Raw genomic sequence first — 23,593 nt, forward strand, 5'->3', positions numbered from 1 at the left:
CATCAGGGAGACCCGTAGTCACAGCGAGAGTAAAAGGGAAGCCCATAGAGTTACTGTGGGACACAAGAGGCTCCCGCACCACCATTAACTCTACGACCACGGCACACGCAGACACGTGGCCGACCACATCCACCATTACACTTAGCGGGTTCACCGGACACTCGCAGCAGGGACACATCACAGCACCCGTAGCGATCCAGCTAGGGAACATTTCCACAAGACACCCCGTAGTTTTAGTAAATCTTCCCCGGACAGCAGAACACATCCTAGGGATAGACTTTATGAACGCTCATAGCTTGTCGTTCGACCCAGTGAACCAGTGTGTCTGGCGAATGGCTAGATCAGACAGAGCACCAGCCACCCTCACAGTAGGAGACTACGCTAATCGGATTAGCGCAGTGGGAGAGTACTCATTTGACCTGACTACACTCCACACCGACAGACAAATAAAAGCCCTACTGAACAAACACAGGACAGCATTTGCAAGTCACCGTCATGACTGTGGCAGAATGACTGGACCAGTTCACGTTACCGGACAGGACCCCCGACCACAGAAACAGTATAGATTTCCCCTGGAAGCAGAGGTGGAAATAGAAACGGTGATAGGAAGCTTATTGGAGCAAGGTGTGCTCAGAACGGTAGCCTCGACCAATAATGCCCCTATTTGGCCAGTGAAGAAGCCCGATGGATCATGGCGTCTGACCATCGATTATCGGGAACTCAACAAAGTCACCCCCGCAGTAGCCCCAACGGTAGCTACTAGTCCCGAGACCATGCTCAAGCAGGGACTCAACTCCAAATACTTCACGGTATTGGACATCAGTAACGGATTCTGGTCAATACCATTGGCAAAAGCGTGCCAGTACAAATTTGCCTTCACTTTCAAATCGCAACAGTATACGTGGACATGCCTTCCACAAGGATTCCACATTTCCCCCTCCATTTTCCACCGACAGTTGGCAAGTGGTTTAGAGAAATTTTCCCGCCCCGAATGTCTGGTACAGTATGTAGACGACCTACTACTGCAGACAGACACAAAGGCAGAGCACATTACGCTTCTGGCCGAACTCCTGGAACTGTTGACTTCAATTGGATGTAAAGTTAACCCAAGAAAGGCCCAGATTTTTGAAACTAAAGTGATGTATTTGGGAACAATCATCACACACGGCAAACGCGAGATCGAATTCAAAAGAATTGATTCGATTGTCAAATTGCCCCTTCCCCAAAATGTATCAGCCCTCCGGTCGTTTTTAGGACTGGTTGGCTATTGTCGGAACCACATCGACGGATTCGCGACAAAAGCCGCCCCACTCTCAGACCTCCTTAAGAAAGGAGCCCCCAGGGCAGCACGGTGGCCTAGTGGTTAGCACAACCGCCTCACGGCGCTGAGGTCCCAGGTTCGATCCCGGCTCTGGGTCACTGTCCGTGTGGAGTTTGCACATTCTCCCCGTGTCTGCGTGGGTTTCACCCCCACAACCCAAAAATGTGCAGAGTAGGTGGATTGACCATGCGAAATTGCCCCTTAATTGGAAAAAATAATTGGGTAATCTAAATTTATAAAAAAAAAAAAGAAAGGAGCCCCCTGGGAATGGCTTCCGCAGCATACAGGCGCTGTGGAGGAGTTAAAACGAGCCCTTAGTGCAGCACCCGCGCTGCTAGTCCCAGACCAACTTTCCCCCTATGCAATAGAGGTAGCGAGCACCGATCTGACCCTCTCGGCCGTGTTGCTTCAGGAACGGCACGAGCAGCTAAGACCAGTGGCTTATGCCTCCCGACTGTTAGACCCGGTAGAACAAGGATTCTCTGCCTGTGAGAGGCACCTCCTTGCTGTCTTCTGGGCAGTTCAGTACTTCTCGTACATTACCGGACTCAACCCCATTACTATTCTGACCGAACACACACCCACACAGCTACTCCTAGACGGTCGACTGAAGGACGGTTCAGTTAGCCAGATTAGGGCAGCTAGATGGACACTACTTTTACAAGGACGGGACATTACAGTAAAACGGACCCGCACACACACATATTTAGCAGACAACCTCCAATACCCCGGACAGCCCCATGACTGTGAAATTGTAGCTCCCCTGCATAACACAGGACCCTTTATCGCAAAGACACCCCCCAGGAAGATAGGGAACCCAAAACAAAGCCCCCAACCCACAGACACGTGTGGACCACTGAGGATTTATGTAGACGGTTCCTCCACAGTTTTAAATGGTGAGCGTATCACAGGATGCGGCATCTACGTAGAGGACGCGCAGGGGCGCGCTCTCGAAGAAATCGCTCTAAAACTACCAGGTCACTTAGGCGCGCAGGCAGCAGAGCTCGCGGCCATAGCGTATATAGTGGACCACCCCGCTTCTTTCCCCAGCCCAGCAGACATATATTCAGACAGCTTATATGTCTGTAATAGCTTAACCGATTTTCTACCCCTGTGGAGGACACGAGGTTTTGTCTCCGCAGACGGGAAACCCCTTCCATCAGCCCCTCTACTCCAGCATATTTTAGAAAAAGCGAAGGACAGGACCTTCGGAATAATAAAAGTAAGAAGCCACCATAGGTCATCCCCCCCTGGGAATGTAAAAGCCGACGCATTGGCTAAGGCAGGTTCCAGGCGAGGACACTTATGGACCCCCCCAGCTAGCGCACCAGCTAGCGCCCCTGTGAGCGCAGTCCAAATCTCACAGACAGATATTAAAGATCTTGTAGCAGCACAAAAGCAGGATAAGGACCTCCGGGAGGTTTTTAAAGGCAATTTTGTGCCAGAGTACGAGAGATTTAAACACGCACTGACCACACATGAGGGTGTGATCATTAAGGAACAACTTTATGTGGTCCCGCAGCAGGACAGGAATGCAATGATTGCTTTATTCCATGATAACCACGGGCATCAGGGAATTGATGCAACAACGAGGCACCTCAGGCAACTCTGTTGGTGGCCTAATCTCAGGACTGATGTCACGCATTACATAGAGAATTGCCTTATTTGTGCACAGAATAACCCGGAGAGGTATTCTAAGAAGGCACAACTTCGGCATACTCGCCCAGTTAACGGCCCCTGGACAAACCTCCAGATCGATTTTATAGGACCATTGCCCCCTTGTAGGAATGGCTATAAATACGTTCTGGTGGTCATCGACACCTTTACCAAATGGGTAGAGGCATTCCCCTCTAGAACAAATACAGCAAAGACAGCTGCAAAGATCCTGACCCACCACATCTTCACGAGATGGGGTTTACCCCGAAGTATTGATTCGGACCAGGGATCTCACTTTACAGGACGGGTCATGAGGAACGTCCTGACAATATTTGGAATAAAACAAAATTTTCATATTGCGTATCATCCACAGTCCAGCGGGATTGTGGAGCGCATTAATCGGACTCTAAAAACTACCCTTAGAAAAATGGTTCAGGAGAATAACTCCACATGGGATTCAGTGCTCCCATTTGCACTCATGTTCATAAGGAACACTGTTTCCACTTCCACAGGCTACACACCACACATACTCATGACCGGACGCCCTATGAAAGGGACAGAATTCCTTTTAGGACTGGACATGACCAGCCCCGAGGTGACAGCCCTCACACACGAAAAGACGGTTAAAGACTTAGTTGAGACTGTGAGGTCTGCACAGATTGCAGCCGCAGTTCAGCTTGGAAAACGCCGTCAACAACGCACAGCTTGTTTTAATAAGACCGTACACCCCACAGAATTCCAGGTTGGGCAACAGGTAATGTTATCTGTTTACAACCCCAGCAGTTTTTTGGCTCCAAAATATTCCGGTCCATACTCAATTTCGGATAAAATTAGCCCCTCAGTTTACAGGGTAAAATATCCTAATGGGAAGACCGCGTGGTTCCATATCAACCAGTTAAAGGCATATGGAACACAGGCCAACCATGCTCACCATGTCCTGCTAGATGCAGCAGAACACTTCACCCCGCCCACTAGAGACACTTTTCCACCATCCCCCTCGCAGATCAGTTCATCAACGGACTCGCCCACGACTCCGCCCACAGACCACAATAGACCACGCCCCGAAACGCCCACAAGCTGCCACAGCAGAGACAGCAGGACAGACACTGACTCTGAGGACAGCGACAGCACACAGCCATACAGCCCACACTGCACCAACTACGACCCCGACTCCAGTGACCCCATGGAAGTCACTTACCTTAAAAACCCAGAACCACCACCCGACCCCGACTACCCCAACACCACACTTGACACAACACTATGGCACAGGGACAATTCATACAGACTTGTCCGCAATGACGAGAGTGACCCCCGGTCACACAATTCGAAAATAGCATGCCTGATCCACACAAGGGTGTGGGATCCGGGAGAGCAGGACGACACGGTGTCTGACTCCCGATACGGCAACCCCTTTGTGACCCTGTTCACAGAGACAGAGGAAAAGTGAGGTGTCCAGATGATGTAAAATAGGAATCGTTTGAGGGAAACGATGTCCTTTCTGATGGAACCTGCCCGTATGTTTGTCTTCGTTTTATGTTTGTTTTGTTTCAAGAATGTAAATGGTTCAGTTGGAGGATGGACATCTTCTTTTCAGCTGAAAAGATTGTGACCACCTCACATACACGTTAGCTTGTCCGCAGATACCTTTGAGAACTTCGGTTCCAAAACACCAGTTTGATTGGATATCTTTTCAAAGTTGTAAGACTTGTGAACGCCTTACACACCCAATAGTTTCTCTGCCGAAACCTCTGAGAACTTCTATGGTGAGCAGCTCACCGTATCGTCTGAAATGTCTGAAGCCCAGCTCATTTCCCAAAAGGAGCATCTTGGCTCCAGTGTTTTTAGGTGCCCCTCTATTCGGCGAATAGAGGCTGCAAGTCACGGTTAACACATTCGTACCCGTTTTAATCCAGGTTACTCAGGCAGTGGACAAACGGCACTGAGGACCCGCCCTGTCTGAGAACCCACTTTGGTCAGCCAAGCTCGGGTATGGCACAGCACGCCCTACCCGGGGACCCCATCCAACTCGTACCCGTAGCGGCCCATACGCAACTCATTCGGACGTTTCTTTCAAAATTTTGTTTTCATTTTTCGTTAGGCAGCCCTTCGGCCGCCATCCACATGCTATTTACATCCAGGAACATTCGGATGGTAAACTAGCAAAGCCTGCGAGACGGCTCGCAGGAGAAGGATTGTTAGGTGTATTCTGGTCTTCAAATTCGCTTTTGAAAAAAAAAATGAGGGGAGTCACAGGGTGTGACTTGGCCAGTCATTTTTAAAGGGTCAATCGGAATATAAAAGACAGATGCACTAACAGGTAAAGATCTTAAACTGTGTATTGACAGATACTGTGCTTGATCCCATAGCTTTCGAAGGACGAGACAGGGATCGAAGCAAGGATTGTCCATACAGGAGGAAGAAAGAAGGAAAACCAAGATAAAGATGATGGAAGCTCACCTATTGTTGTTAACTGTTATATCTGTTTGTGTGGAAACAAGACACGTTTCCCCCACAACCCCCACAGTAAATGTTTCCCTTACAACCACTCCCCAGTGCTCAGCTCTGATCAGTGAGGTTCAGACCTGGTGCACTAAATTTATGACATGGTACTCCATGTCATACGTAATCGAATCACTACTGGTGATTGCGATCCTCGTTATCCTTGTACAGACCCTCAGGTTGAGGAAGTGGAAGAGGAGAGCCTCCCGTTCTTGCCCTTCCGTCTATGGAGTTCGATCTCCTATTTTCCGATTTCATCAATCCCCTTTGCCCCATGATGAATAAAGCACTGTGTAAAGAATGAATAAAAATTCGACCCTGTATTGTATTGTCCTATACTCGACTGCCGAGTTAGGAAATGTGATGTTGTGGTGTGAATGGTTAAGGTTTTAGAGTGTGAGGAAATGTTTAAGTAAAGTTAGGGATAATTGTGATAGGTAGAGGTTCCCAGTTTATGGTAATGCATGTCCCCTTTGACATAGCGCCAAGTAGAGATGTTAGGTAAAAAAAAAATTTCTTCCCATAGTTTAAGATAGAGTAGCCCAGGAACTGGCAAGAGGTCAGGGGACACAAAGAAGGCAACCCAGATGCACTCAAGGCGACGTACATTGTGATCCTTCACAATATTTTGATTGTGAGGATCACAAGGAGGGAATGTAGCCACCTAAAATGGACGCTGAGCTACAAAATAAGCCAAGCGCTAAGACTGCTGGGAAACAGACAGTTTAGCCAGAACAGCAGTCTGCAAAGAGAGCATTTTGCATTCTGCAGCAGCAGAAACCAGTTTGGGCTCAGGTGAGAAGACCTTAGCTAGGTGCAAATGGCAAAACGCTTTGCATGCTAATGAGGCAATCAGACCTGAATACCCACACAATAGATACATTTGATTCTGAATGGACACATTTTAATCAAGGCCCAGACATCGAGGCACCAGAAACCTCCAAACAAAAGGGCATAAGAAACGCCCCCCCCATCACGGAGACCCCCTCGCATTGGGGAATCAAAACAGTATCGATGAGGAATTGACCCAATAGGTAAAGCCCGCCCAAGAAGAGGGAAGGACAATGGAATCCCTATAAAAGACAGGGACCTCGTGTTGTCCGGTCTGTTTTTCCGTGCTCCGGCTCTGACCAAGACCTTGAAGATCCTATCTGACTCCAGCCATCGAGCACCAGCCGCCGAACCGTAAGTGCCAGTACGACGCTCGCTACGCGAACTAAGCCCGCTAGAACCCCCAGTGACCAGAATGCTTGCTGAAGGTTGCAGCCCAAGACGAAGGCCTCGCTCCCTGACCTTGCCTGTTCCTGTTAGATAAGTATTCTGATTACTTTAGTTTAGTCATAGCTTAGTCTCTTAGTGTGTGCATGAATATTTATTATTACTGTATAATAAATATTATCGTTTGGACCTTACTAATCGGTGTATCGTCTTTATTACTTTGAACTTGACCTTGGAATACTAGTGACGTTGTCTATACGGCAACTGGCGACTCCTAAAGCTGAATAAATACATAAGACAGAGCCTAGTGGTGTTAAGCACTTGGAAGTTAATACACCCCAATAAACGCGTTTTGCGCCCATAGTAAAACGTGCAACAGCTTTGAGCTAAAATAGCCAGCAAAAGCTTTGGGACTGCTCTCAAGTCTGCAGGAGACTCCTCCAATTGTTGCCGCATCATCTGCAATGAAACCTAAAGCATAAATAAACTGACTTGGTGCTTCTGCAATCATAGAATCATGGAATGTTGAAGGAAATGACATTTTCATAACTCCCACTTCTGGCCTCCCTGCAGGCCCCTGGGATATTCGAATAAGGTAGGGGCAGGGACTGTTCACTTGGTATGCTCATTGTTACCTCTCCCCAGTTAGCCTCCTCCTTCCTTGTAAACATGAACTGCGATTGAGGGTGTTTTTCTGTGTGGTTCCGGTGATAACACCATTGCATTTTCTGCTTCGACGTCTCCACTAATGCCACAGCTGTTCTGTTTGAGAACTCTAAGCGTACTTGTTTACTGGACAAACTGTCGTCATATTCTGGCATCTGATAAATACTTTTTTATTAGTACTACATCTAAACAGATTACAGAGTAGGCATGTCACTCCTTTCTCTGTTGAGAAAGTCAACATCATGGACTGATGTCAGTGATATATCATCATCGCGGACATACAATAGTATATCCCATCTGGTAACACTTTATACACCGACCAATCTGATTGGACAGTAGCTCTCTAGTACCAGGAGTGTCAGAAGCTGCATGGACACAATTCCCCAGGATCCAAGTCCTGGGCGTCCAGGACCAGATGCATGCAGGGGCCTGAAGGTGAAGAGGAAAGGTGAGATCCAGGGGGATGGGCTGGGAGGTGAGTATTGTTGGTGGAGAGGTGAAAAGTGCACCTTCAGAGGTCAGACATTTGGGGGGCACTGATGCACCATCAATTGGACTCGAGTCGTGAAGAAGTTCCAAATAACAGGCTTTAATGTATTAGTTGTGTGCCCGGCAGTCGACTTACAGAGAAAGGCTGCTACGGGTTCTTATACCCCGCCTCATTGGAGGGGCTACCGGCCTCTCGGTCAATCGGTGAGCAGTCACATGACTAGCCTCAGCCAATTGGCAGAGAGGCACATGACCTGCCTGAGTCAATGGGCAGCGAGTCCTCTGCACCAATGGCAGCACTACTCTGAGGTACCGTAAACCTCCTAGTCATACCACCACAGGCACCCAATGGTGAAAGGAAGCTACTGATGGAGGCCGACTAGATGGTCACTGACTTCCCTATTTTCACTCAGCATGAAGGGAGTCATGCTCTTCCTTCCTGTGTGAGCTGCAGTTTCCTGCTCAAAACATGCATCTTTTATCAGACAGAAATTATATTTCCATATATATTGTGAATATACCTGTGTCCATTCTCGTTCCTGTTGAAGATGTTGGATTTTAACTGCTGTTTGGACCTTCAGCCATTGTAGTGACGGACGTTCCCAGTTTTCTGATGCTCTGCAAAATATACAGATCAGGAGTTTTAGTGTGGTGTTTCCCTTCTCATCCAGCCCAGAAGTCAGCAGCAAACGCATCCCTTCCACCATGCAGCCACTTCACACCAATTGACTCATCCCTCACACAGAAGTCTAGTCTCAGAGAGCTGCCAGCCACTTTATCTGGATGGCAACTCCCTAAGTCCTTGCAGTGCCAGAAGTTGGAGTGGACAGGACTTGGACTGCATGCCACTGGAGGTTAAGTCCTTTGTTTCTAGAACTAGGTAAATTTTGGTTGCCTCAAGGAAGGGAGGTGAGGGCCAGAGGAAGGCAGTGTGCTGAATGTTGGTGGAGAGGCTGAGCGAAGGGAGGAACTTCTCGGGCAGAGTGCCCAATATCAAAATGGAACTGCTAATGGAGATGCTCCCCACCCAATCCCCGAGTCTGGCTAATTTTCAGGCCTCCCCCCGCTTCGGAACTCCTTCCTCCCACCTCAAATTTGAGGCTGAGTGGGAAATAGACTGTAATCAGTCAATATTTGGCCACTTCAGTGCCCCAATTGGGATAAAGGCATGCAAATCTAGCCGATCGCAGCATTAAAGCGAATCTGGCTGGAAGGCTATCCGAGAAATTTTACATTACCCCTTCCCACAAACCTGCTAGCAGGGGATCAGAGAGAGAGTGCAGAAAAGATTCAAGAGAATGGTTTTGGAGATGAGGAACTTCAGTTATGAAGAGAGATTAAAGAAGTAAGGGGCGGGATTCTCTGATCCTGAGGCTAAGTGTTGACACGGTCGGAAATGCCGTCGCGTTTCTCAACGGCATCAACACGGCCCCAGGATCAGCAACTCTGGCCCCTACAGCGGGCCAGCAGTGCGGTGGAGCGGTTCACCGCTCCAGCTGTTGATCCGGCCGTGGAATGGGGGCCGGGGGATGCGTGCATGCGCAGTGGGTCCGGCGTAAATCTGCGCATGCGCAGTCCCACTGGCGCGATTTCTGCACATGCACGGTATCTCCCTTGTCCGCGCTGGCTCCGACCCAACATGGCGCAGGAGTACAGGCGCCGGCGCGGAAGAAAGGAGGCCGGGGGACAGAGAGGCCGGCCCGCCGATTAGTGGGTCCTGATCGCGGGCCAGGCCACATCGGAAGCCAGACCCCACCCAATAGGCCGCTACCCGACTGTTCAATGCCGAGGTCCCACCGGCTCAGAGCATAGAACGGCGGCGGCTTTTTTTTTAGGGCCGCTTGCCCCATCTGGGCCGGAAAATCGCGTCCCGGCGGCATGGCGCGATTCGCACGGCCCCCCGCCGATTCACCGACCCGGCGCGGGGTCGGAGAATCCCACCCAAGGACTGTTTTCATTGGCGAAAAGAAGCCTTAAAGAGGTTTGGTAGAGGTATTCAAAACTATAAGGGATCTGGACAGAGTAGATAGGGAAAACCTGTTCCCACTTGTGAAATGATAGAGAACAAGAGGGCACAGATTTAAAATAATTGGCAATTGTTCAATTTCTGTTTTATGTCACTGGGACTAATGAAACAGAAAGAAAACACTCACCCAGTGTTTTATGTTACAGTCCCCAGTAATAAAAATTGAGGGTGTTGAAAGATAATGAAGCTGTTTTCAGTGTTCACGTTCTGACAATACTCCATAGCTAAAAGCTACAGGACAGGCACGAGAGGAATTGCTCCTTCAGAGGGCCAGTGATGACATAACTGGCCAAATAGCCCCCCCCCCCCCCCTTGATGTTGTAATTATTCTGTTCTTTGATTCTATAACTGCTGGTCAGAGACCGTGCTGATCTTTGAGGTTTGGATTAGCATCGTGTCCAGTGAATTCACAGGAAATAGTTTCTCAGTTCAATCTCCCATTAAATTTGTCATCAGATTTCAGAATATTTTAATACTGATTCTTCAATACATCATTCAAGAAGGGAGGGAAAGATGTAGGAAACTACAGGCCAGTTAGTCTAATCTCAGCGGTGTGGAAACTATTGGAAGCAATTCTGAGAGACTGAATTAATCTGCATTTGGTGTGGCGGCAGTGCTTATCATTGCTGCCTCAAGGCGCCGAGGTCCCAGGTTCGATCACGGCTCTAGGTCACTGTCCGTGTGCAGTTTGCACATTCTCCCTGTGTTTGTGTGGGTTTTGCCCCCACAACCCAAAAGATGTGCAAGGTTGGTGGATTGACCACGCTAAATTGCCCCTTAATTGGAAAAAAAATTAATTGGGTACTCTAAATTCATTAAAAACAAATAAAAAAATAATCTGCATTTGTGGAAGCAGGGATTAATGAAGAACAGTCAGCGTGGTTTTGTTAAGGCTGGGTCACGTCTGACCAACTTGGATGAATTTTTCGAAGAAGTGACCAGGTGTGTAGATGAGGTCAATGCATTTGACGGAGTCTACTTGGACTGCAGCAAGTCTTCTGATAAGGTCCCACATGTGAAACTGATAGTGAGGTTAAGAACCCATAAGACCCAAGGAAATTTTGCAAATTGGATCCAAAATTGGCAGAGCGGCAGGAAGCAGAGAGTGATGGTCAAGGAGTTTTTCTGACCAGAAGCTGTTGCTGCTTCTGTGTGAGTGTGCTTAACACTCAATTTGGCTCTGTTTCTTGTCTAAGCTCTGGAGTCGCCAGGTGTCATTAAGACACCACCACAAGCTTGAAGGTGAAGTTCAAAGCAATAAAACCGTACACCAATTAGTAAGTCCAAACAACTAGAGTTTATTATAATACAATTATAATAACTACCCATGCACACGCTAAAAGGATTAAACTTACTCCTACCGCTAAATAACTAATACTTATCTCAAAGGAACTGCTGGGTCAGGGAACAAGGCCTCTTGCTCTGCTCTGCAGACTTCAGGTTGGTATCAATTAAAAAGGGAGTCAGGAGTGCCTATCTCTGGTAGCGGTCGTTGGGAGGCACTTACTTGTTGGTGGCTGCTTTCCGAAGGCTGGAGTAGGAGACAGGAGCCAGGAGACTGAACCATGTGTGGGACCTTTCTTTTATAGGTCCCAGGGGATCCGCGCCCCTTTGGGTGGACTCCTTTACCTGCTTGGAATCGATTGGGTCTCTTCCCAATCGATATGTTTGAACCCCCCAATCATGGGGCAGTTCCTCGGTCGCTGGGGCGGTTCTTGGGACTTATTGTTTTGGGCTTCTCTGGCGCCACAGGGTCTGGCCTTTCATAGAATGTATCGATCTGTGTTTAACTTGTTTCCATTGTACCTGGGATCGCCCGGTATCGCCTCATTAGTATGTTAACTGGTTTCTTTTCACAGTGCTGTCTGGTTTCTGCAACAGTCAAAACTGGTTTCTGCAGTCGTCCCAATATACAATCGCTTTGCAAGCTGCTTGCTTTACAACATGTCCATTTTCCCTGCATTCCTTGCAATCTTCCATTTTGTGTTGGGCAGTGGCCACCCCAGGTGGCTACAAAGCCTATGCCCAGCGGGGTCCTGCAGGGATCAGTGTGGCGGCCTTTATTGTATATGGTTTATATGAATGATTTGGATGACAAATATTGCTGACCAGTAAGTAAAATGAAAATTGGTAGGGGTGGTAAATAGTGAGGAGGATAGCCTAAGGTTACATGAAAATATAGATGGGCTAGTCAGATGGTCTGATCATTGGAAAATGGAATTCAATCCAGATAAGTGTGAGGTAATGCACTTGAGCAGGACAAACAGGGCTAGGGAATACATGGTGAATGGCAGGACACTGGGATGCACCGTGAATCAGAGGGACTTTGGTGTGAGTAAAGTAGTTAAGAAGACATAAGCCTTTATTAGTCGAGACAGAGAGTTTAAGAGCAGGGCATTATGTTGGAACTGTATAAAATATTGGTTAGGCTACAACTAGAATATTGTGTTCAGTTCTGGAATTCACATTATAGGATGGATGTGATAGCACTGGAAAGGCTGCAGAGGAGATTTACCAGGATGTTGCCTGGGCTGGAGAGTTTTAGCTATGAAGAGAGATTGGATAGACTGGGGTTGTTTTACTTGGGACAGAGGAGACTGAGGGGGTGACATGATTGAGATGTATAAAACTATGAGGGGCATAGAGTAGACAGGAAGAAACCTTTCCCCTTGGTGGATGGATCAATGACCAGGGGCATAGATTTAAGGTAAGGGGCGATAGGTTTAGTGAGGAAAAACATTTTCCCCCAGAGGATGGTGGGAGTCTGGAACTCGCTGCTTGAAAGGGTGATGGAGGCAGAGACCCTCTGAACATTTAAGAACTACTCAGATGTGCACTTGCAATGACAAGGCACACAAAGCTAAGGGCCAAGTCCTGGAAAATGGGATTAGAATAGTTAAGTGGTTGTTTTTGACTGGCGCAGATGCGATGAGCCGGAGGGCCTTTTCTGTGCTTAAGACGTCGCTTTGACTGAGGTCTAATGAAATTAGTGTGTGTCCAGACATGCCCAATAAGCAGACGCGGGACCCCTCTGGGCATAGGCTTCTGGTCAGAAGAACTCCTTGACCTCCTTGGGTCCTATGGCTCTTAACCTCACTATCAGTTTCACATGTGGGACCTTATCAAAAGACTTGCTGCAGTCCAAGTAGACTCCGTCAAATTAGCTCTGCCCTAGATTGGAGTCAATCAAATCTCCCACTCTAAAATATGCACTTGATTCATTTGTTTTACGACAAAAAACGATCTTATTTCACTTTACATTAAATCGCTTCATGCTGGATAATTGTGTACGATGGTCAGACTCTCCCAGTCTCATTCTCACCAGTTCTGCCTTACCTTGTAACCTTTTTGTACTGTCTACAGGACCAGTCTTCATCAGAGTCAATGGGATTTTCTCTTACCTTTCTTTCCAGTTGATCTAGGAAACTCTTTGAATCGGAAGGGTTCTCTCTGGTTAGGGCTATCACGATCCTGTGCTAATTCACCTGCTGTTTTTCCTCAATCCCGGTTTAATTCCAGCTGTGGACCATCCCATCACTTCATTATTCACGGTTAGGTCTAATAGCATGGTAGAAAAGGAGACAAATATTCAAGGTGAAAATTACTGCCACACTACAAACACAGCTCTGATATCCAACTGTTCACTGCAGTTTTCTTCCTTTTGCTCCAGTCTGTCTTGTGCTTATTCTCTCCCAACAACAGAACCACTTAGTTCCCAACACACCCCATATCATTTTCTATATTACAAATTTGTTCAGCTCATCGATTTTATGTCGATTCTCCACAAGAGCAACTAACCTGGACTCTCCCACATACACCCTAAAATATATTTCCCTTCAGCTGCTTGTCCAATTCTCTTTTGAAAGCCTCCACCACACTCTCAGCCAGTGCATCCCAGATCCTAACCACTTCCTTTGTGTAAAAAAGATTCTCATCCAATTTGATCTCTTTCCAATCATCTCAAAGTGATGATCCGCACACCAAATTTGGATATGCACCAGTTAACACTGGGGCTACTAGAATGCAGTGTTGGATTTGAAGGTGGATAGGTTCAAGCCGCGTTTGCTGACACCTTTTTGGGGGGAGGGGTGTTGGCTGCGTTTATGAGGGAGATAGGAGGGGCAGACCCGTGGACGTTTCTGCACCCGTTGGATTAGGAGAACTCGTTCTTTTGCCAGTGCACAATGTGTATTCAAGGATTGACTTTTTCTGTTATGGAAATGGCGCCGTTGGTCTGAGTGAGGGAGGCAGAATATTCTGCAATTGTTATTTCGGACCATGCTCCACATTGGGTAGATGTGGCCCTGGAGAAGGGGCCAGCTCAGAGGCCTGAATGGAGGTTGGACATGGAGTTGCTGGCAGACCCAAATTACTGTACCAAAATGGGATTATGTAGGATTCATTAGGAATGGAGATTTGCCGTCAGTGGTATGATACGTACGGTCAGTTAAGGGCAGCACGGTAGCATGGTGGTTAGCATAAATGCTTCACAGCTCCAGGGTCCCAGGTTCGGTTCCCGGCTGGGTCACTGTCTGTGCGGAGTCTGCACGTCCTCCCCATGTGTGCGTGGATTTCCTCCGGGTGCTCCGGTTTCCTCCCACAATCTAAAGATGTGCGGGTTAGGTGGATTGGCCATGCTAAATTGCCCGTAGTGTCCTAAAAAGTAAGGTTAAGGGGGGGGGGGGGGGTTGTTGGGTTACGGGTATAGGGCGTTTATGTGGGTTTGAGTAGGGTGATCATTGCTCGGCACAACATCGAGGGCCGAAGGGCCTGTTCTGTGCTGTACTGTTCTATGTTCTATAAGTGTTGAAATCAGTAGTGAGGGGAGAGGCCATCCCGTTTAAGGCATGGGTGGATAGAGAGGCAAGGGAGGAGCGGTTGGTAGAGGAGATTTTGGAGGTGGATGGAACGTATGTGGAGGATCCCACTCTGGGTCTTCTGATGAGGAGGAAGGAGCTACAGGTGAGTTTGTGTCCATGGGAAAGGCATTCGGCAGTTCAGGCGGGCCATGTACATGTATGGGGAGAAGGCCAGCTGCTTGTTTTGAGGCCAGATCCACTGGCAGGCGGCAGCAAGGGAGATTGTCTGGGTCCGGGATGGGACATGGGGAGCTGGTGGTGGCACCGGAGCAGGTGAACAAGACATTTGAGGAGTTCTCTAAGAAACTGTTCAAGTTAGAGCGCAGGATGAGTTGGACATGCGGGAGCTATTGGTAGTTTAGAGTGTGCCAAAGTAGAAGAGGAAGAGAAGGCAGGATTGGAGGAGCCAGTGGGGGTGGAAGAAGTGCGGGCAAGCCACCAGGGCCGGATAGCTTCCCGGTCGAGTTTTATAAAAAGTTTATGGCTAAGTTAGCGCTGCTGTTGATGGAGATATTTGATGGCGCAGTGGCTAAGGAAGCATTGCCAGAGACAATGGGACAGGTATTCATTTCATTGTTGCTTAAGGAGGACAAGGACCCGCTGGAGTGTAAGTCATATAGGCCTATATCTTTGTTGAATGCGAATGCCAAGATATTAACAAACGTGCAGTTCTTTAGGTTGGAGGAGAGCCTCCCGAAGGTGATTGGGAATGATCAGATGGGGTTCATAAAGGGCAGAAAGCTGTCATCAAATGTGCAGAGAATGTGGTGCTTTTTCCGGCAGAAAGAAGGGAGTTGGTACTGGATGCGGAAAAGGCGTTTGATTGTGTGGAGTGGATCTATTTGTTTGCAGTGTTGGAGAGGTTTGGGATTGGGCCTAAGTTTGTGGCATGGGTTAAATTGTTGTATATCCGATGGTGTGCGCGCACAAATGAGATGAATTCAGGGTATTTTCCGTTGCAGAGGCAAATGAAGCAGGGGTGCCCTATTTGTCTCTCCCCCCCCCCCCCCCCCCCCCCCCCCCCCCCACCAACTTCTGTTTGCGCTGGCTCTAGAGTCTTTGGCCATAGTGTTGGTGTGCTCAGATAAATGAAGGGCGACATCGAGGGGGGTGGAGCATCGGGTGTCACTGTCTGTTGATGTTTGCTGTTTGTTGCTGTGTGTCTCTAACCTGGGCTGTTTAGTGGTGGATGCAATGGGACTACATAGGACATTTGGGGCTTTTTCAGACTACAAGTCAAATTTTGAAAAAAGTGAGTGTTTTGTGGTGTCCTCTACAGGGGCGGGAGTTGAGGTGAGGGAGTTGAAAGTTAGGGTGGAAACAACCCACACTTTAGGTATTTGGGAGTGCAGGTAGCTCGGGATTGGGCCCAGCTTCTTAAGTTGAACTTTACAAGTCTGGCGGGCAGGGTCAAGGTGGATATATTAAGGTGGGACAGTTTCCCCTATCACTGATGGGTCTGGTGCAGGCAGTCAAGATGAACATTTTGCCGCAGTTTTTATTTTTATTTCAGCACTTACCAGTCTTTTTGCTGAAGTAGTTTTTTTATGGGGGTAGATAGGTTGGCTTTGTCGTTTGCGGGGCAGGTAAGGTGGCAAGGATTAGGAGGTCAGTACTTCAGAGAGAATGGCAGTCGGGGGGCATGGCCCGTGCAAACCTGTTATACTATTATTGGGCAGCAAATGTGATGAAGGTGCAGGGTCAGAGTAGGGAGACGGATGTGGGTGAGGATGGAGGCAGGCTCTTGCAAGCGGTTGGGGGTGCGGGCGCTCACAACAGCACCACTCCCATTTACCCCATGGAGGTTTCGTCAGCACTTTAGGTTGGGGCAGGGTCAAAGTTGATGCTGATAAGGCAACCACGGGTTTGAGCCAGGGAGGATGGATGCGAGGGGTGATGGAGATGAAGGGTGATTTGCACGGCTGGAGGAACTGGGGGAGAAGTTTGGGGTCCCCGCGTGGGAGGGTTTCAGATACACGCAGGTACGGGATTTTGCAAAAAAAAAGTTCTCCCGACCTTTCCGGTGGCACCGCCCTCCTTGTTTTTGAAAGGGGTGTTGTCGGTGATGTCGTTGGTGAGGAGGGGCGGGTTAATATTGGTGATCTATGGGAGAATTTTCGATGAGGATAAGGCTTCTCTGGTGGGGGTGAAGGCTACATGGGAGAAGGGGCTGGGGATGATGCTGGAGGAGGAGTTGTGGTATAAGGTGCTGTGGAGGGTCAATGTCTCAACCTTGTATGCGAGGCTGGAGCTAATACAGCTATAGATACAGAGAGCGCACCTGACAAAGTCGAGAGTGAGCCGGCTGTTTGAGGGGGTGAAGGATGTTTGTGAGTGGTGTGGGGGGGCCCAGCCAATCACATATGCATATTCTGGTCCTGCACGAAGTTGGAGACATTTTGAAGGTTATATTTCTGCACCATGTCAGCGATCATGCATGTGGATTTAGAACCTAGTCCCCTGGGGGCCATATTCAGGGTGTTGGACTTGCCAGAGTTGCAGACGGGAGCTGGGGCAGCTGCTTTGGCCTTCGCCTCATTGATCGCTCACAGGCGAGTTCAGTTGGGATAGAGGTCAGCTTCACCACCCTGTGCCTCGGTGTGGCTGGGGAATTTTAGTGGAATTCTTGCATTTAGAAAAGGCGAAGTTCACTTTAAGAGGGGTGAGTGAAGGCTTCCATAAAAGATGGGGTTTGTTTATACTATATTTCGGGGAGCTGGTTACCAACAAATGCTGGGGGGTCAGCAGGGGGTTGTTGGTTGGGGCAGGCTGGTTCAGGGGTTGGTGTTGGGTTTATATTGTTTTGTAATGTTATGTGTGTTAAATGTAAAAATGTTAAAATTTGATTAAAATACTTCTTAAAAACTGCAGTGGTTCTTGTACCCACCCGAGTGAAACTTGACATAAGCCTTCCTTTATTCTGAACAAAAAAATACTATTGCTCATGATTATTTCTGCTTATTACTCAGCCAATTGTATGTCCTGGTGCTCTGGCACTCTCCTTGGATCTAAGGAGAAATTGATGTTTTTGATCAATGCCTGCACAATTTCCACTGTTGCTACCCTCAGAGGCCTCCTAGTTGATCCTGGATCTTAAGTACAGTCGGCTATTCAAATAAAAAGAAAAGCCAAATGCTGCAGAGGCTGTAGACCCTGAAATAAAATCAAAGCGCTGGAAAAACTCAGGAGATCAGACAGTGGAGAGAAAAAGAGAGTGAACATTGCGAGTCCAATATGGCTTCTTCGGAACAGAGACAAAAGTTCCAAAAGTACTTGAAGAAGCTCAGAAAGCTTAAGAGTCACATCAACTTCAAACATTAATTCTTTCTCTCTCCACGGATGCTGCCAGACCTTATTGGTCTTTCCAGCATTATCAATTTGTGGAAGTTCGTACGAAATTGTAGTAATCCTGATACAGATAAAGGTTAAATCAAATTTATTTTAACTCAAAAGTAAAGCTGCACCCGGTGCATACAACACCCGTGTCCCAGCCTGGGACTAACAGGAACTCCCAGTTCGGGTCTGGAACAGTATACAAAAGGTTTGATAACGAGTCCCAACTGGACGGGCCTCAGCCCATTACCATGGGAACCGTACTCAACGAGCCCCACAAAGAGATCAATGCGTGATTCCTCATTATGCTCATCTACCAGTCAGAATCAACAGCTTTATAATCTTATTTTACTCATGTGACATTGTATTAAAATAACCCTTATATTTTCCCAGCCCCTGGACTGTCAAATACATAGTTTACACTGAATGTTTCACGGTCTTTCAGATTTAAATTAGAACCAATTCCTCGTCTCCTGAGATCTGACAAGTTGTTAACCTGGGACAAGGTGAGGTCACTCAGTGAAAATAACTGAAAACAAAAGTAACAAAACAAACATCATATGTTCTGAGGTGAATTAAGAGGACGATTAACCCTGAACATTCAGCCAGTTTTTCCAACCTTACAGAGAGATTAGACCTGGATTAAACCTTTGACAAAAAACTTGACCAGACCTGGATGAAAGTTTTGACAAAGAGTTATCCAGACTCAAAGCGTTAGCTCCCTTATCCCTCCACAGATGCTGTCAGACCTGCTGACTTTGTTCAGTATTTTCTGTTTTTGTTTCAGAATCCAGTATCTGCAGTAATTTGATTTTATCTGGATTAAATCGCTCATTTGAAAAACATCTGACTTCACAATATGTCCACAGTCATTCCGGATTCTGTCGTTGTTGCGGATTATGTCCTCATTGCTCACAAGAACACAATAAAGAGGTGCAAAGTAGATGCTATAGCCTATCAAGCCAGCTCTGCCATTCAATATGATCATGGCTCATCCTGGGTACACTTTCCTGCCGATTCCCAAAACCCTTTATAAAAGCTCAGGAGACCCGAGAAGGTGAATCAAAATATCAATTTATTTTAAGCCAAATAACTGGTCCCTAACCAGACTATTGACCATGCTGGTCCCGATCTGGGCCAGTTATTATAAAGTGATTTCTACGAGGCCCAGCTGATGAGTCTCTGCCCATGAGCAGGGAAGCTCGTATTCCACGGGCCCCAAAGGGAGATCAACTGGCTTGTCCCTGCGGGTCTCGCACGGGTTATTACATTCCTCCCTCCAAAGGTCCCTCTTTCGCTGGATGCAATGAGGGTCTCCTTCGTCGGTTTGCTCCTGGTTGTTCTTCTGACAGCTGTGAGACTAGGTCAGAAGGTATGTGAGATGTTGGGCAGTATCGTACTAGCGCCAAATGTCGAAGGGGTCCTATCGGAGGTCAGTCTTTGACCATACTGTCCTCACAAAGTATTGAGGATTATGTATCCATATCTGATGCTGAATCATCCACTTCCTGCTGACCTGGGCACAGTCCCTGGCGGGTCATGTGCCTTGACTAACAGGTGGCAGGCAGTTGGGGGGGACACCAATTCAACTGGACCAGATCCCCACCCTTGAAGTGGCCCACATGTTTACATATAGCCAGTTATCTAGTCATGACCGGAGGAGATTGGCCCCGTTTTCTTACAGGTGAGTGTAGTGACCATCACTAAGAAGGTTCTGGGGAAACTGAAATGTCAGAAAGTTGGATAATTGACCTGGACCATATGGACTACACCCCAGGGTTCTAAAAGAGATAGCTGAGGAGGTTGTGCAGGCATCGTGGTAATCCTTCAGGAATCACTGGAGGCAGGGAGGGTCCCAGAGGACTGGAAAATGGCTAATGTAACACCCCTATTTAAGAAGTGAGGGAGGCAGAAGACGGGAAATTATAGACCAGTTCGTCTGACTTTGGTCATTGGTAAGATTTTATAGTCCATTATTAAAGATGAGAATGCGGAGCACTTGGAAGTGCATGGTAAAATAGGACTGAGTCAGCACGGGTTTGTCAAAGGGAGGTCATGTCTGACAAATCTGTTCTTTGAGGAGATAACAAGAAAATTAGACAAAGGAGAACCAGTGGTCGTGATTTATTTAGATTTTCAGAAGGCCTTTGACAAGGTGCCACATAGGAGACTGTTAAATAAGGTAAGAGCCCATGGTGTTAAGGGTAAGATCCTGGCATGGTCAGAAGATTGGCAAAAGGCAGAGAGTAGGGATAAAGGGGTATTTTTCAGGATGGCAGCTGGTGACTAGTGGTGTGCCTCAGGGGTCGGTGGCAGGATCTCAACCTTTCACAATATACATTAACAATCTGGAAGAAGCAACTGAAGGCACTATTGCTAAGTTTGCAGATGACACAAAGATATGCAGAGGGACAGGTAGTGTTGAGGGAGCTGCAGAAGGACTTGGACAGGCTAGGAGAGTGGGCAAAGAAGTGGCAGATGGAATACAATGTGGAAAAGCGCGCGCGCGCACACACACACACACACACACACAAAACACTGTCCGATTTCACTGGCTCCAACTATTTTGATTGAAACTGAGGGATAAAGTAAGAGGGGCAGCCCCCTTAAAGGGATACCCACTCAAACAAAAAGAAAGAGCAAATCAAACTTAAAACGTCAAACCAAAAGCTGATTAAAAGCGTCAATAAAGCACCCCAGACTCTGCAGTGCCCACTGAACATGGAACATGAACACCAGACTCAATGGGCATCATATACTCCCTCTCTAGGGACACCTGGCTGCAAATTAAGCCACAGTGGAGAGGCAGACAGTCTGGTTGGATGACCCTCAGTCGCCCACTGATGGATGACCCTCAGTCGCCCACTGTCTGGATTTATTCATGGCAGATTTTGCAAGTCCGAGGGGCAGCTTCACAAGAATATCCTCCTCCTTCCCCATCCCTCTCCAAACTGTAGATCAAGAGTATGGGGCTGAAGCGCAAACAAAACTGCAACAAAAGGTTTTTCAAGAAACTGAAAAATGGGTGCAAGGGTCCGCTCAGACGCGAGTCCAACCGCATAGCTGAGCATTCTCGAGCTCACGAGTGTCGTCGGGTCCGAGCAAGACCATTTTGAGGTCATGGTTGGCGTTGGCAGCGAGCTGGATATCCACCGTCGTGCAACATGCCAATTCGCCAGGTATCATCCAGCCCATTCCTCCACCACCCAGTGCTTCCCCAATCCTGGTCATCCCATTTGCCATAGCCCCCCTCTCTGCCAGCCACCTAAAATGACATTGGTAGAGGTGTGGATTTTAGAGCAGCGGCTCCCTCACGACAGTCCCTAGTCCAGACGGGGGAAGAGTTGCGGCACAAGGCAACCATGCTCCACACTTTGAGCAGATCCTGGTAAAAGACAGGCAGCACCTGTAAGGAGTTACAAAGTCCCACTCAGGTTTATGAACAGGAGCTGTATGTCGTAGTTCAGGCTGTGCACCTTGCTGAAACAATACGTCGTCAGGGCAGACTATCTAGGAGGGGGCTCGATGTAGATGTATCACTTCAGCGTCTGATAGCGCAAGGCACACCAGTACCTGATGCCATCCCTAAGCGGGAGGCTCAGAACCTCAACAGTGACCCAGTGCAGTCTTTTGTCCCAGAACTGTATCAGCATCCTTTGGATTTATATGACAAATGCAGGGGGTGGGATCAAATTAACCAGCAGGCACCACAACGTGGAGGCAATCAGCTGCTTTATAATCAGAACACGGCCCTGTAGGTCAGCACTCAGAGCAGTCCCGTGCAGCGTCTCAGACAAGTGGTGACCTTGGCTTCTGCCAATTCGCCAGGTTTCCTCAGCCAGGCAAAGAGGGACTGCCAAGTAGACGATACTGCCATTCCCCAGAGCAGCAGAGACCAGTACTCACCAAAACTGATTTGGAACTCCAGTGGCAGTGAATTTACACATTGTCTGCGGGTGCTTCGTGGGAGGGGATGAGCGACAGGCTGACTTCGCCTCTCATTTCTTTCTTGCAGTGTTTCGTGTTTACGGTATCCTGTCACTTGTTTGTATTCTGCATATTTTTTGTACAAAGGAATTTTTATTGGACTAAAATAAATCCACACTGTCTGGTCCTATTGGCTCCATCCTCCCTGGGCTACACACTGTCTGATCTCACTGGCTCCATCCTCCCCGGGTTACACACTGTCTGATCTCACTGGCTCCATCCTCCCCGGGTTACACACTGTCTGATCTCACTGACTCCATCCTCCCCGGGTTACACACTGTCTGATCTCACTGGCTCCATCCTCCCCGGGTTACACACTGTCTGATCTCACTGGCTCCATCCTCCCCGGGTTACACACTGACTGATCTCACTGGCCCCATCCTCCCCGGGTTACACACTGTCTGATCTCACTGACTCCATCTTCCCCGGGTTACACACTGTCTGATCTCACTGGCTCCATCCTCCCCGAGTTACACACTGTCTGATCTCCCTGGCTCCATCCTCCCCGAGTTACACACTGTCTGATCTCACTGACTCCATCCTCCCCGGGTTTGTTTTCTCCATTTTAATTGCTGGAGGCAAAATTTCACCACTCACTCCAAATTACACATTAATATTTCGGCCCAGCCGTTGTTTTTATAAGATTTAGATTGTATAATTTAAGTTGTATATTTCTCTGAACACTATATATCCAGAGTTTAATTATGAATATTTAAGTTTTCCTCACCAATTCAGAAAACAATGCGGAAACCAGAAACTGTCCACATAGCAGCACGACAACTGCGCGCTGACTACGAACTGAATTGTCGTCAGGGCAGACGATCTAGGAGGGGGCTCGATGTAGATGTATCACTGAACTGCGCATGCTCGCTTTTTGATCACGCACGAGCAGCAAAGGGATGGCAGATGCTCCGGAAACCTGCGGCTCGCGCTCTGGCGGTTCAACGGCCGAGCCTCTTGCAGACGAACAGCACTCAGCACGCTCAGTGACGTGCCGTGACGTGACGTGTCGTTTCCCCTCTCCCGATTCGTGAGAGCAGCTGTCAATCACCCATTCGCAGCCAATAGGAAGGCAGAGTCATCCAGGGGCGTTGATTTATCCAGGTTTCCGTCCAGATCCCCGGCAGCTTCTGTGGCGATGGAAACAGGTTTAACGGTTCAGGGAAGACAAATATGATCAGAAATGGAAAAGCGGGAGGTGTCAGGGGAATTAAAGAATGAGCTGGAACAGGGAGAAAGGAAAGAATGAGAAATAAGTGGAAGACAGGAGATTGGCCGTGGGAAAAGGTATATTGGAGACGGCGGACAGTCGATGGGAAAAGGGATATGGGGGGGGGGGTGGGGCAGTCATAGAACATAGAACGATACAGCGCAGTACAGGCCCTTCGGCCCTCGATGTTGCACCGACATGGAAAAAAACTAAAGGCCATCTAACCTACACTATGCCCTTATCATCCATATGCTTATCCAATAAACTTTTAAATGCTCTCAATGTTGGCGAGTTCACGACTGTTGCAGGTAGGGCATTCCACGGCCTCA

The 23,593-nt window shown here is 48.1% G+C and overlaps 1 protein-coding gene across 4 annotated transcripts in view; it reads right to left on the minus strand.

Annotated features, from left to right (window-relative positions):
* Nucleotides 1-22,858, minus strand: part of LOC119967830 (NACHT, LRR and PYD domains-containing protein 3-like) — a 78,573-nt gene extending 55,715 nt beyond the window's left edge. The window contains exons 1-4 of one of the 4 annotated variants that reach the window (XM_038800860.1): nt 22,782-22,842; nt 21,974-22,120; nt 13,277-13,433; nt 8,371-8,467 (exon numbers count right to left, since the gene is read on the minus strand). In XM_038800860.1, coding sequence (XP_038656788.1) covers nt 8,371-8,380 — 10 coding nt within the window. In that variant the 5' untranslated portion in view covers nt 8,381-8,467; nt 13,277-13,433; nt 21,974-22,120; nt 22,782-22,842. Of the gene's footprint in view, nt 1-8,370; nt 8,468-13,211; nt 13,434-21,973; nt 22,121-22,781 lie in introns of all 4 variants that reach the window. The other 3 variants (XM_038800859.1, XM_038800861.1, XM_038800862.1) reach the window with 3 other exon arrangements.
* Between the last annotated feature and the right edge of the window lie 735 nt (nt 22,859-23,593).

The sequence above is a fragment of the Scyliorhinus canicula genome, chromosome 6 (assembly GCF_902713615.1).
Source record: "Scyliorhinus canicula chromosome 6, sScyCan1.1, whole genome shotgun sequence".
Lineage (NCBI taxonomy): Eukaryota > Metazoa > Chordata > Chondrichthyes > Carcharhiniformes > Scyliorhinidae > Scyliorhinus > Scyliorhinus canicula.